General features: G+C 34.0%; 1 protein-coding gene across 1 annotated transcript in view; it reads left to right on the top strand.

The window, feature by feature from the left end:
- LOC142322649 (uncharacterized) overlaps nt 1-13209 on the top strand; it is a 212341-nt gene that overhangs the window by 79289 nt on the left and 119843 nt on the right. The window contains exons 17-20 of the mRNA XM_075361728.1: nt 3403-3536; nt 7172-7343; nt 8258-8415; nt 12736-12843. Coding sequence (XP_075217843.1) covers nt 3403-3536; nt 7172-7343; nt 8258-8415; nt 12736-12843 — 572 coding nt within the window. The remainder of the gene's footprint in view (nt 1-3402; nt 3537-7171; nt 7344-8257; nt 8416-12735; nt 12844-13209) is intronic.

Consider the following 13209-nt stretch of genomic DNA (forward strand, 5'->3'; position numbering starts at 1 on the left):
AGCTTCTTTAGGTTTATTTAACTTACCCACCGAGTTGGTCTAGTGGTTAACGCGTCTTCCCAAATCAGCTGATTTGGAAGTCGAGAGTTACAGCGTTCAAGTCCTAGTAAAGCCAGTTATTTTTACACGGATTTGAATACTTGATCGTGGATACCGGTGTTCTTTGGTGGTTGGATTTCAATTAACCACACATCTCAGGAATGGTCGAACTGAGAATGTACAAGACTACACTTCATTTACACTCATACATATATCATCCTCATTCATCCTCTGAAGAATTATCTAAACGGTAGTTACCGGAGGCTAAACAGGAAAAAGACAGAAAAGGTTTATTTAACTTAAAACTAAGTTTAATTTAAACTTAATAGAAAATTGAACATTTTCTTTTTTTTTACCTTTTTTGTAGTAGTTAGATTAAATCTTATATATATGTTGCATATATATAACAAATATATATATATATATATATATATAAATATACATATATATATTTATATACGGATGTTTGTTTGTCTGTTTGTCCCGTATGCGTTCCTACACCACTCACCAGATTGTGATGAAACTTTAGTGAGTTGTTGTGCACATGCCCGCGAAGGTTTCTGATTTAGTTTGGACCCACTAGGTAGTGCTGGGGTCGACATATTTCAAAAAATTGTATTTATGGTACGATTTGGTTCATATTCAGAATATGTATTAGTTACATGAAACTAAATATTTTTGCAAAGAAGGAAAGAAGGGGAAAAGGGAACGAGGGGAAGTGGTGATGAGGGGCAGTGGTGAAGATGGAAGAGAGGAAGAGGAAACAGTGAAAAAGGAAAGGTGAAATTTTGTGATGTTTAGTAATGTTCAGTTTTTTAATGTTTTATGAAACTTTCATTTGTGTTCATTTAATCTATCTGTCTATATATGTGTATATATATATATATATATACTCAAACCCAGCAATAGCAAGGCATTGCCGGGTCAGCTAGTAGCTTATAATTGTGTATTTTACAAATGATTACTTTTCAAAGAAATCCTTTTTTCAATGCAGAATTTTGAATGGCAGGATTTTAGTAAAAAGTTAATATTTTTTAATTTTGTACATTTTTATTATAAGTCCCTAAAAAAAAAAAAATCTGATGGGACTTCCTTGAACATCTATTGAATTACATATACATATTTTTTGTTGCACTTCATTTAAACTTATTTCATTTGAAAGTGAGATACGACCCTCCAATTCTTTAATAAAGTGGACAGTTACACAATTTCATTGTGGTGGACACCACATTGCATCACTTTTTTTGTGGTGTCCATATTTTAGTTTATATTAGTTTATATACTAATTTTTATTTCACGTCCCTGAAGTAGATATGTGATATGAGAATGTGTCAGATAAATAACCATGCACATGTTGATTCGAATCCGACTTCATATACATATATTAAAAATTTTTTTTTAAAATTTAAATATATTGATTTATTAATAATTATCAACCTCCGATTGTAAAAATTTTGAATTAAAATGAAAAGTACATAAAATTTTATTTCACTAGTAACTTCTGATTTTCTTTCTGTAATGTTATTATTCAATTATTATTTATTGTTAGTTTTTTTTTGCAATCAGAGGTTAATAGTTGTTAATAAATCAATGTATTTAAATTAAAAAAGTTTAGAAAAATGTATGAATATGAAGTCAGATTCGAACTGATGTGCCATCCCCTTGTAACATCCAAATATTTCATTAATTAAAATTTTGACTATAACTCTGAAACCAATGAAAATAAGTACCACTTATGATATATTGTTGAAAAGCTCTCGAGGGCTTACTAATGCAATTAAGAAAAAGTCAAAAATTCAAATTTATTTAGAGGTCTGACTTTATACACATTTTTGGTTCAGTCGATTGCAATCAAAAGGGGAGGGGCACAATTAGATGTTACAACAATCCTAAATACAAAAATTTCAACATTCTATGGCTAATCGTTTTTGACTTATGCAAGATACATACGTATGTACGTACAGATGTCATGCTGAAACTAGTCGAAATGGTTCAGGGATGGTCGAAATGGATATTCTGTTGAAATGTGAAAACTAAAATTTTTCGCAATACAATACTTCCTCCTTTACTTCATACAAGGAAGTAAAAAAATTTTATTTCTTATTGTTGTTTACTTTAAGGTTGATTTTTATGTAGAGATTTTGAATTTGAAAAAAAATATGAAGTGAACCCTGATATTAAATTAAGATGTCTTATGCTCTTTATTTTATTTTTTCTTACAGTTTATTAAAAGTTTCATTCCTAAAATTGAAAAAATACAGCAAGATGTGGATTGGATACATCGAGAACAGAATTTATTTGGTAACATACCTTCAACCTTCCCAGAACTTGATGAATTAAAAGTGAGCCACTATTGATTTTTTACACTCTAAAATGAAAATTGACAAATAGTTTTCTGAAATTTATAAGATTAATTTTTGTATTTTTGTACTTTATATGCAAACATTACTGTTTTGTTCCTATACTTCATTTAGAATTAATATTAAAGTTTAATATTCTTTTTATATCTGATTACAGAAAAGGAGATAGTATTTTTAATCTCCACTTATACACTTAATAAGTATATATTAATAAGGTAGCTTATATATATTTTATAAATTTCTGTAGTGTTTCCAGTTACAGTGGTTTACTTTTGTTTTAGTGGTAATTTTTAATTATTCTATAAATTTATAGATCGATTCTCTGTAATTGTTTTGACATGTCATTTAAATTGGAAAAATGGCATTAATTATAGCAAGTTTAATAGTATGAATAATAGGGGTTCTAGATATTTGCTATTTTAAATAAGCGTAAACCTATTTTTCTTCTACAACTTTAAGAATGACTCTGGATTTTCCTCCACAGTATGTAGATGTGTTTTTACAAGTGATAAAATAGAATGGAGTCTAAATTAATGAATTGTTGGAATGACACTTATAATAGTGATACATGGTAAAATGTATTGAGAAAAAAATTCTAAGCAGCACGTGGTGGTTCCACTCGTTTTAATTTTACAGTTAAGCAGTCATGTAATGTAAGAAATAAATGGTAACAAATTTTTATCAACCAAATGATTTTTTTTTTATTCCATCATTAAGATGAGTTGTCATTAATTTCTTTTTAACTTGCTGATATCTTAGAATTCATATTAGTTCAAGTGGTCTAATAATTCTTGTAAAGACTTGTACATATCAGATAAGTCTACTATTGGCAATTTTTTTTTGATAAGTCTGTAGTTGTGGTCAATGGCCCCTAATAAATTCTTGCAATAAGCAGGAAGACTATCTGAACGTTGCTTACCAGTAATTTATTGAAACTGATACATTAAATGTATCTTCAGCCATTTAAATTTTATTAGTAATTGTTTTTATAATTTTTTTACAGGATGCCATTGAACCATTAGCCAAACTGATCTTTACTGCCTATAACTGGTATGTCAAAAAAACATTTATTTTGCATGGTCAGTGGGATCTGCTGTTTATTAAAGATGTAGAACATTGGGGAGACTTCTTCTTGAAGTAAGTAATAAACTTGTTAATAAGTTTTTATTCTTAATTTTTTTTTTTTTACTTTTTATTTGTTTTTTACTTTCTGTGCTAGGCTATATTTATTGTTACATTTCACTTAAGTAACTGGTAACTTTCAGATAGTATTTTCATATTACATGTATTTACAGTTTAATGGAGAAAGGTGATTACTTTTTTGGAATGAATATTTTTCATGATTCAGAAAGTGACAAATTGTAAAATATTCAAAACACATCCTGACAATTTGTGTTACCAGAAAACATTCTGAGTAACACATCTGATTCCTAATTTCTTTCTTCTGGTAGTCGTTCCAGATCTGATATAGTTCATAAAAAGCACTGTGATTTTTTTATATACCATGAAACTATTGTTCCAGAATAGTTTCTGTATTATGTAATATTAGTCTATATTTCCAGTCATGAATTTCTCAATTTTTATCCAGTTCTTATTTGAACCGACACGAGAAGTGACTTTTCTTTCCAAATCGTTGACCCAATTGCATAAATACATTTAGAAAGCGAATTATTTTTCTACCATACACTTTCTTGTTTATCAAATGAAGTTATTCTACATTTTAATTTATACCTTAATTTTATTTTATTAACATTAAGAAGAAAAATTAATGTTTAAAGAATAATAGAAAGATATGATTTATCTGCTTTGGGTGATTTACTGGAATTAGATTTGCAGTTATGGACATACATAAGTACACATTCCCTAGACCTTTTATTACATATATGTCATCAGATTTAATGGTTCAGATATCTAAAAAGAATGCAGGATTTGGAAGCTAACCAGATAGTTTTTAAAACAAAAGAAGTAGGTAGCATCTTAGGGGTAAATCTAGGTGGAGGTAATTTTATAATATATTTGAGAAAAGTAAGAGAAAGGGTCATGGAATGAAGAAAATAACAGAAGAGAAATAGTTATTTGGAGAGCAATAGGTAGAAAGCTGGATGGTTAATGATCCAATCCATGATATTCAGGAAGCTTGTAGAATGGAAAACGGATGAAATTTAATTTGTAAATCACATCAAAGGGGGTAAAGTTATCCTAATCAATTTAAAAAAAAGAACTGTTCTAGCATTTTATGGGTAAAACTAGAAGGTACAATCTTCAAACTAAAACAAACATTATTTTTTTTTTTTTAGGGGCATCAACTACTTTGGTCATTAGCCCCATCCCACTTTAAAAAAAAATTCTTAAATTTCTCATTCTCATACAATTAGAACATAGGTCTTTCTTGTTTATAAAAATGAAAAAAAAAATACAAAAATTAATCACATTATGTTGGATAATGTGATAACGCCTAGGCTTTCCTTTTGGCCATCCTTTCTTGCACCGTTTTTCCATTCTTCTTACGGCCTCAATGTCTGATGATAGCGTGTCTGAAGCCTCGAACATGGCATCTTCTTCTCTTTCTGATGCCAATGATGTTGTCCGGCTGACATCAGGTGATGAAAGCTTTGTTGGTTCAGTTAGCATCGTTTTATTGAATTTAAACTTGCAAGCGATGCATTTTCGGCAGCTGATGAACTGGATTCAATCTCTAAGGGTATGCTGGGGCCGGCTGAAATAGACGCTCTCACGTAGCTGTTCTCTGAGCTTTTGGAGGCTCTATAGGCACAGTTTTTATATCATCTGTGTCTGGTGCTTTCTCTATAATTACTTGCACCTCTGTTTCGCTACACTCAGATTTTTCCTGTACTCTTGTCACAAACTCCTTTGCCTTATGACTCGACGATGGAGTGATTTTTTTGCCTTTTCCAGATATATCATGATCTTTATTTATTATATTGATTGGTGGAGTCATGGTCGCAGGTTTTGCTGGTTCTTTACACTGCACCGGTACATTCCTTATATCAACGACGTCAGTCTGGGAATGAGTCTTCACATGTTTAATTGGTTCTATCTGCTGACTTGACTCAATCTTTGTACCAATGATTCTTTCTATCATTGCCGCAAGACTTGGTAAAATCAAACTAAGCAACTGCTCCACGTTAATTTTAGATGAGGAAGGGGCAGCAGCTGCTTTTGCATAAGTGGTTGATGGTCGAGGTGTTTGTTGATTGACAATTTTCTTTGCTTCAGGATAGCTTACTTTTTGAAGCGTTTTAACTTCCTGAATGACCGTTTCCAATTTATATACTGGGCAGTTCCTTGATTGGCAATTGTGGTGCCCTTTGCAGTTAATGCAGATTGGGGGGTCTTTACATGGATCACTATCATGTGTTTTCATTCCACACACGCAAATTTCTTGCGTTTCACATCTGGATGCAGTGTGTCCGAATCATTGACACTTAAAACATCTCATAGGCTGCGGAATGAATGCATGTACATCAAGTCGATGTATGTCAGCTCATACCTTTTCAGGAAGATTAAGCCTATTGAATGTCAATACATGCGAGGCCAAAGGAAGGACCTCACCATTTCTTCTCATACTTAGCCTGCGACACTGAATCACAACCTGACTAGACATTTCCTGTATTATTTCTTCTTCTGTACACTTTAGAAGATCACAGCAAACAACTCCTCTGGATGAGTTAAGGGTGCCATGCAGTTGCACAGATACCACAAATTCACCAATCTTCTTCAATGACTGGACTTTTTGGCTTTGTTGTTAATAGTTTCGACGTGCAATTTATTAAAAGTCTTCCGGATTTCCTTGACATTGTGACACCAGCACAATTAGCTATATCTCTAGCAATTAAGAATGGGCTAACCTTTTGGAATTTTTGATTCTCCTTCGTAATAATTAAAAATCTTGGTTTAGGAACATTATTGCCAAACAAAGTTTTTCTTAAGTCTCTACTGATTCCATCAACATCTTTTCTAATTTTATCTGTCTCCTTGCTCTTTTTCTTCTTCACTTGTGACAAATCAGCTGTTTCTAAATGAGAGTGTTTACGTGCACCCTCTGCCACATTTGTTTGTTCAAGACTATCCATTTACATTGATCCCTTCTGTAGCAAGGCTAGCCGCTGGGGTACATCCCCACTCCAGGGCTACTAACCTTGGAGGTCCGATCTGGTACTCCAGTGGAACTGGCATATGTCCTGGCAGAGACCAGATGCGCAATCTCTGCACTGATTCCAGGCTCCTACTCACCGAAGCTTTCAGAGCTCCAATGCACTGACATACATGGGCATCATTGCTACATGCTTGCCATCGCAGGGGGTATGTGGACAACGGAAGGGTTTCCATTACACCTGCAATAACATTGACCCTGGCCGCCACATCGCCAGCTCTAAATATTGTATGAGTCCATTTCCAAATCGTTTAGTTGTCCATAATCTGTAGGTGGCTGTAAACTCCAATCCATCTGGTGACCTGAAGGTGGAAACAAGTCAAAAAGGAGAAACATATTCGAGGAAGTTACTCGAAGCCCCGTTAGCCAGCTATATGTATTGTACGTAAGTACAGCTGTTGCCGCCCTGGACGTAGAATGTAGATGTTGTGTTACGGACGTGGGGATTATCTACCTCAGGGCATTATTAGTATTATTATTGTTATCGTCATCGTTATCGTTAACGTTATCATTATCGTTATTGTTATTATTATTATTATTATGAAATAGAAAAAATGTAATTTTATAAATAAAATCTACAATTGTTAAATTTTTCCAGAGAATTTATTCAGTTCCATAAGCAGTTTAAATTGAAATGTAGAGCTTATGAAAAAAATAATTTTCCTCTAAACATCTTTAAGGGGTCAACAGATGAGGTTGACAATCTGGAAAAACTTCCTGCTCCTTTAAGACTAATTAATGAAACAACTCAACACATAAAGAATTTTGAGGTATTTTCTTTTTTTTTCTTTTTTCTACATTATAGCATTGCCCAAATGTAAAATAATAGTGGTATTTTTTTGTTTATAGCCCTTTTCTTTTATAATTTGATTCAATTTCATATATTTTAATATAAGTTACAATAATCATGAAAAATTATACAAAAAGATGTGAGTGTGGAGCAGACAGTTAGGACTTCGTGAGCCTTTTTGTGCAGGAGGTTGATATTTTGAGGGTTGACTGAACCAGTTGTATGGTAATACTAGCGCCTCCTTACTGTCCTGAGCCACAATTTTGTTGGGTTCTAATAAACAATAAATCCTGGCCTGGCAATAACATACTATATAGGTACACTCATTACACTAACAAAGGAAACAGCTACCTACAAGCTCTGAATCAAGAAAACTACATTAGATATCCAAAATAACATATAGATCATTAATTAAGTAGGAAAATACTTTTCACAATACATTACAGTTAAAATACAACATTCAGCTAAGATAAGGTTAAAGAAATAATTACAAATTATAAAGCTTGTCCTGATAATTATAAACTTCAATGATAGATTCACACATGTTTGAGTTAAAGTTGGATACTTTGAAAAAAGTCACATTTAGGAATATATAAACTTACTTATAAACAAAATTTCATGAAAAAATAATAAATTCAGTTACAAAATTGACAGAATAAAAATTACTCTTAAAATTTGTAAATTCTTATGCAGTCATAGTATCAAGTATTGCTACTATGACTTGTGCTATTTAATAAAATAACATTTTACTGAATTGTACATGGATATTAAAAAAAATAATTTAAAAAATGTAAAAAAAAAATCAACATGTGTATGTTTTCTTGTTAGAGAATGACTTACTATTTATAATTTCAGTTTTGTAATACCAAATTGTTTTTTTCTGATTTTTTTTAGCCGTACATTAATTTGGTAAGAATACTGCGTAACCCTAATTTGCAAGAGCGGCATTGGATCGAGATGTCACAACTGGTTGGAATTAATTTAACTCCTAATGCAGGTAGCACTATAGCAAGATACATGAGTATAAAGAAACTGAGGAGCCAAATAGATAAGTCAGTACAAAATATTTTGACAATCCTGCATTGAAATCTATATAACTAGATTGTTAATTTCTGTAATTACATTTTGGTTTATTTGTACATGTGCACAAATAAATGTTTCTGTTTATGTGGGTAGGGTGAGAAAGAGATGCATATACATAGATTGATAGATAGATAGATAGATAGATAGAGAGATTTAAAATATGAAATATAATTTGTTTTCTCTTTTTCATAGAGTGATATTTGCTGTTTGTTTTAAGTTCACAAATGTTTATTGTAGTACACATCCTGAGTTTATTTTCTTCCTCATTTTGTACTATTTTGTCATTTAAAAGATCTGAAACATTTTTCAAATTCACTCAGTGTAGTGCTACTCTTTTTAGCCTAAAAAATTTTGTTCGTTAAAATTTTCCACTTTACATAATCTAATGTTTGTTTTTCATTGTAGAGTTTTTATGTTTTAAACTTCTTACTAGAACTGAATTATTAATCTACCAGTGCAGTTGTTCTTTTTGCAAAATTCTCATATTCAATCTCTTAAAACCTCTTTGTTTTAAACATCTCAACCCCTTAGAGGGAAGACACCCACCTTGTGACATTACCAGTCACCACACCACCTCCTCCATTCCGAGCCCTGAGGGGATTTACCAGAGGTCGTCTTTAGACCCTCTAACTGATTACATCTCAGTCATCAGCCAGGCCTCAGTCACGATGCCACCAATAGAAATGCCTTGGCACATTTGCATCACTAAAATAAAAACCAAATTTTGCCTTCACGTAGGCCTCAAACAGACATCTTCACATCCAACCTAGCATGATTCCCTCAAACTAACTAACCGAGACCGCGGAAGCACGGACCCTGCGCCTAGTCCAAATTTGACAACACCGTTCGTGACTGTGAAAGCGAACAAGTTGTAAGTTAAATCAGTGCTACACTCATACCAATCAAAATTGTTTTACGCAACATAGAAATTCAGACCTACACCCAAATAAATCGACCAAATTAGGTCATATAATAAGGGGAACGTAACCTCATTCCGGTCCGCGCAGGAGCCGGGGACAAACTCCCACCCACTCTCATCATGGAGTCTCGCGCAGCATTACCAGGTCACAATCAGGGACTATCACTGGCGGAACGAAGCCACGCCCCCGATCGCACGGCCTACCATACCCTGGCAGCGCGGCCAGCGGGAGCTCAAAATCGAATCAAACAATACCAATATAACCGTGGCACGATGCCAATGCGCCTACCTCCAACCAATCCAGTGCCTAGGCCAGAACCCTAGCCAACCCGGGATCCTATCACGATCAAATACCCCGATTAAACTCTGCAGACCTACACACCGCAAGGAAGGCCCCGCTCTTTTTGCTACTTACTGTAGGTGTTCCTTGAACCGAAAATTCTCATCAAGGATAACACCCAGGTACTTTTGAGCCGAAACGTACTGTATGTGGAGACTAGCCATCCAAACCCGGATTCACCCTTAAGCAACATCATTGTGGTTTTCTCTGAGTTGTAAAACATTTTATGTTGGAGACTCCACAGCTGGAGTATCTCATAAGCATGAGCAGCTCAGAACTCTACTCGTTACACGAATCCCCTTCAATCAGCAGCAGCGCGTCGTCAGCATAAGCGATGACACGACAACCACATGGCAACTTCAAATGCAACATGGAATCGAATTCTGTAATCCAAAGAAAGGGACTCAGAACACTGCCCTGAGGGCATCCTTTAGTTAGGGCCTTACGAACCTCCGAGCCACCATCACGCAGGGAAACAGCTGCATGTCTGAAATAACTTGAGAGCACTTCTAATTCATTTCATGTACATTTTTGCTTCTGCATCTCAAACAGGGCAGAGAGCCACCATAAGTTATTAAATGCCCTGGATATGTCCAGAAAGTTCCCTAATACATACTTGCATGAACTAGAGGAAGCTATATCAATCACCTTTAGTATGGCATCCTCAGTGCTCTTGCCCGGTTGGAAGCCATACTGGTTGTCCATTAGCAAATGATCAGTGGACCAATCTAACATTAATACGCAAATATAGGACACTAAATCTTTACCAATAACAGGCAAGAGCGTCAGTGGACGGTAGGAAATAACAGTAGGATCTTTGTTGCCACCTTTGAACAACAATACCAAGTCTCCACACTTCCAACACGCAGAAAAGTAGCCGGCCACTGGTACCAACCTATTATAAATTCTAGTTAGAGGACCAAGAACTACTGGAAGCGCTCAGACAAGCACTGTGATACAATCATATCCGGGGGCCTTGTGCCGTGCCATACTGTAGACGCACCTCTGCCTCATTGATCTCAGAAGATTGTAAGTCGGTCTCGAAAACCGCGACTTCCTGTCTGACACACCGGTGGTATGAAACCTCATCCACCATAGTGTCATCCGGTAGCAAATCATTCAGCAGAATGTTAAGGACACAGTCCTTATCAATTACCACACTCATGGGTGGATAAATCTGACAAGAGGACATCTTTCCTGCACTTATGCCCAAGGGCTCTGTATACAATGCCCCAAAGATCTCTTTTCCCTTGCTCCTGAACGAAGGAACGCCAGGAATTACACTTGGAGGACCTAATGCTATGAAAATACCTAGCCCTCCTTCCACAGTAATCTGCAATTATGGCCGCACGCCGATCAGGATCACCCTCTGATCAGCCCTTCTGAGTCGATTCACAGACTACTTCATTGCTGTCAGATTTTGAGACCACCAACCAGATATACGTTTCTGGCCAGTGCTTCTAGGAATGACGGCTTCAGCTGCCGCCACCACCGCAGAAGTGAAATTTTCTGCCAGGACATCTAATGGTAGGCCGTCAAGGTCTCGAGAAAAAATCTTCAGTCTGGACTTCAACATAGAGGAGAACTTCGGCCAGCCTGCCTTCCTATGCAGGAAGCGCCCCTGATCAGGAAAGTATCCCTCATGGTCATCGCGCAGCTCATTCGCTGTTTCAAAAAGTATCAATTGATGATCGCTAGAACAGTTGTCGACCACAGACCAGTCAAGGATTCTGCCAGGTATGTCCCTACTAATGGTAATGTCAATATTTGTACCTGAAAAGGCCCTTCGTCCGTCAGCCATACCGACGTAAGTGGCCAACTGGTTTCTAACATTAAAGACCTCAAAATTACGCCGCGCGATGAAACTTTATCAACCCCATTTTGAGCATCCTCCATCACATTTTAAAAGCTTCCATTATTTGCCATTTTTTATTCCTCTTATTCATTTTCTGATGCCAGAAAGATTTTTTTTTTTAATTTTTCGTAATTTCGAAAACTATGTTTCAAACTAACAAATAGTAAAAAAATCAAATTTCTTCAGCTCTTTGTGTATTAATTCTTAACGCTTGATTACCGTATTATTATTTGTATCATTGTATATTTATTTATAACTATATACTTATTTTCCCGTTTATCATAATTCATTATATTTCTCTTACTGTTCATTATTTCCAAATTGAGGGTTAACATTGAGTCCTCCTACCATTCAATATTTCCTATAAATATTTTTTCGTGTCTGATAAAAGAATCACTGAATCTCAACATTTTTTCTCTCCTTGTATAACTACTACTCTTAGATTTTTCTTTAAATTCCTTTATTATTTTTTATTGTATAAACATATAAAAAATGCGAGTGGAACATCTTACTTGTTCTCACTTCATTTCATTTGGAGCTTACATTATTTCATCTTCTATTTTATCACAAATACTTGATTTTTATAAAAAAAAAATGAAATAACTCATATCTCTCTCTCTCTCTTACTTCATCCTCCTTACAGCAAACCAGTTTTTCATTAAATTTTACACATTTTACTCTATATAATAGCATTAAATAGCTTCTTGATGACTATAAATTCTCTCCAGTACATAATATTTTTTTATATAAATTTTTCTTACACTCAGATGAACAGCCACAGTTTGTTGGGTATTAGTCTATTAATATTTTTTGATGGATCTATAATTATCACTTATTAAATCACCTAGAGAACTTATTTAAAATAACCAACTGCCTTCAAATGTCCTCTGCCCATCATTTCCTATTATTAATTTCACTTATTCTTTCTGAGATTAGCAAAAAGTTCTTATCCACTTGACAAAAATTGTATATTATTTTGTGATTTTATAATTTTCAAGAAACATCTAAGATATTTAATACAATAATTTTTCTGTTATAGTTTTTAATTCTGCTTCGTTTCATCATATTATTTTTGTTTTATTAGAATGTTGTTAGTTTATTAAATTGTGTAGTACAAGTACGCTTAGCCTGAATCTAATATACTGCTGTAAACTAATTTAAATAATCTTTTTTAGGTTGGAGCTTATAAGTGTTGCTGCTGATAAAGAACTCCAATTAGAACAGAATTTAAGAAAAATGTATGATGAATGGAAGAATGTCTTATTCAACGTGTGTTCATTTAAGTAAGTTAATAATGCTTTTTAAGCAAGGAATATTGTTATAAATTTTCTGTTAAAAATCTTATTTTGTGTCTATTTTTGTCATACATTTTAAGTGTAACTTCTTTACTAATTAGTCACTAATAAATACTAACAGGATGCAGTGAAACTGCTCTCACCTGGAGATCATTATTCAGTAATCTACATGAACTAGTTTTTTAAGTGTGGCTTCAGAAATTGAAATTTTATTCTTAGTGTATCCCCTTCAGTTTTTAGGATGCTATTCCCTGAGAAAATACGAATGTTCCAGAATTGTCTTTCTGTAAGCGGTGTAGTTTATTTTTTCACACAGAACAAAAAACTTATTAAAATTTTTTTTCTATTATTGTC

The sequence above is a fragment of the Lycorma delicatula genome, chromosome 4, assembly GCF_047948215.1.
Source record: "Lycorma delicatula isolate Av1 chromosome 4, ASM4794821v1, whole genome shotgun sequence".
NCBI classification, from domain to species: domain Eukaryota; kingdom Metazoa; phylum Arthropoda; class Insecta; order Hemiptera; family Fulgoridae; genus Lycorma; species Lycorma delicatula.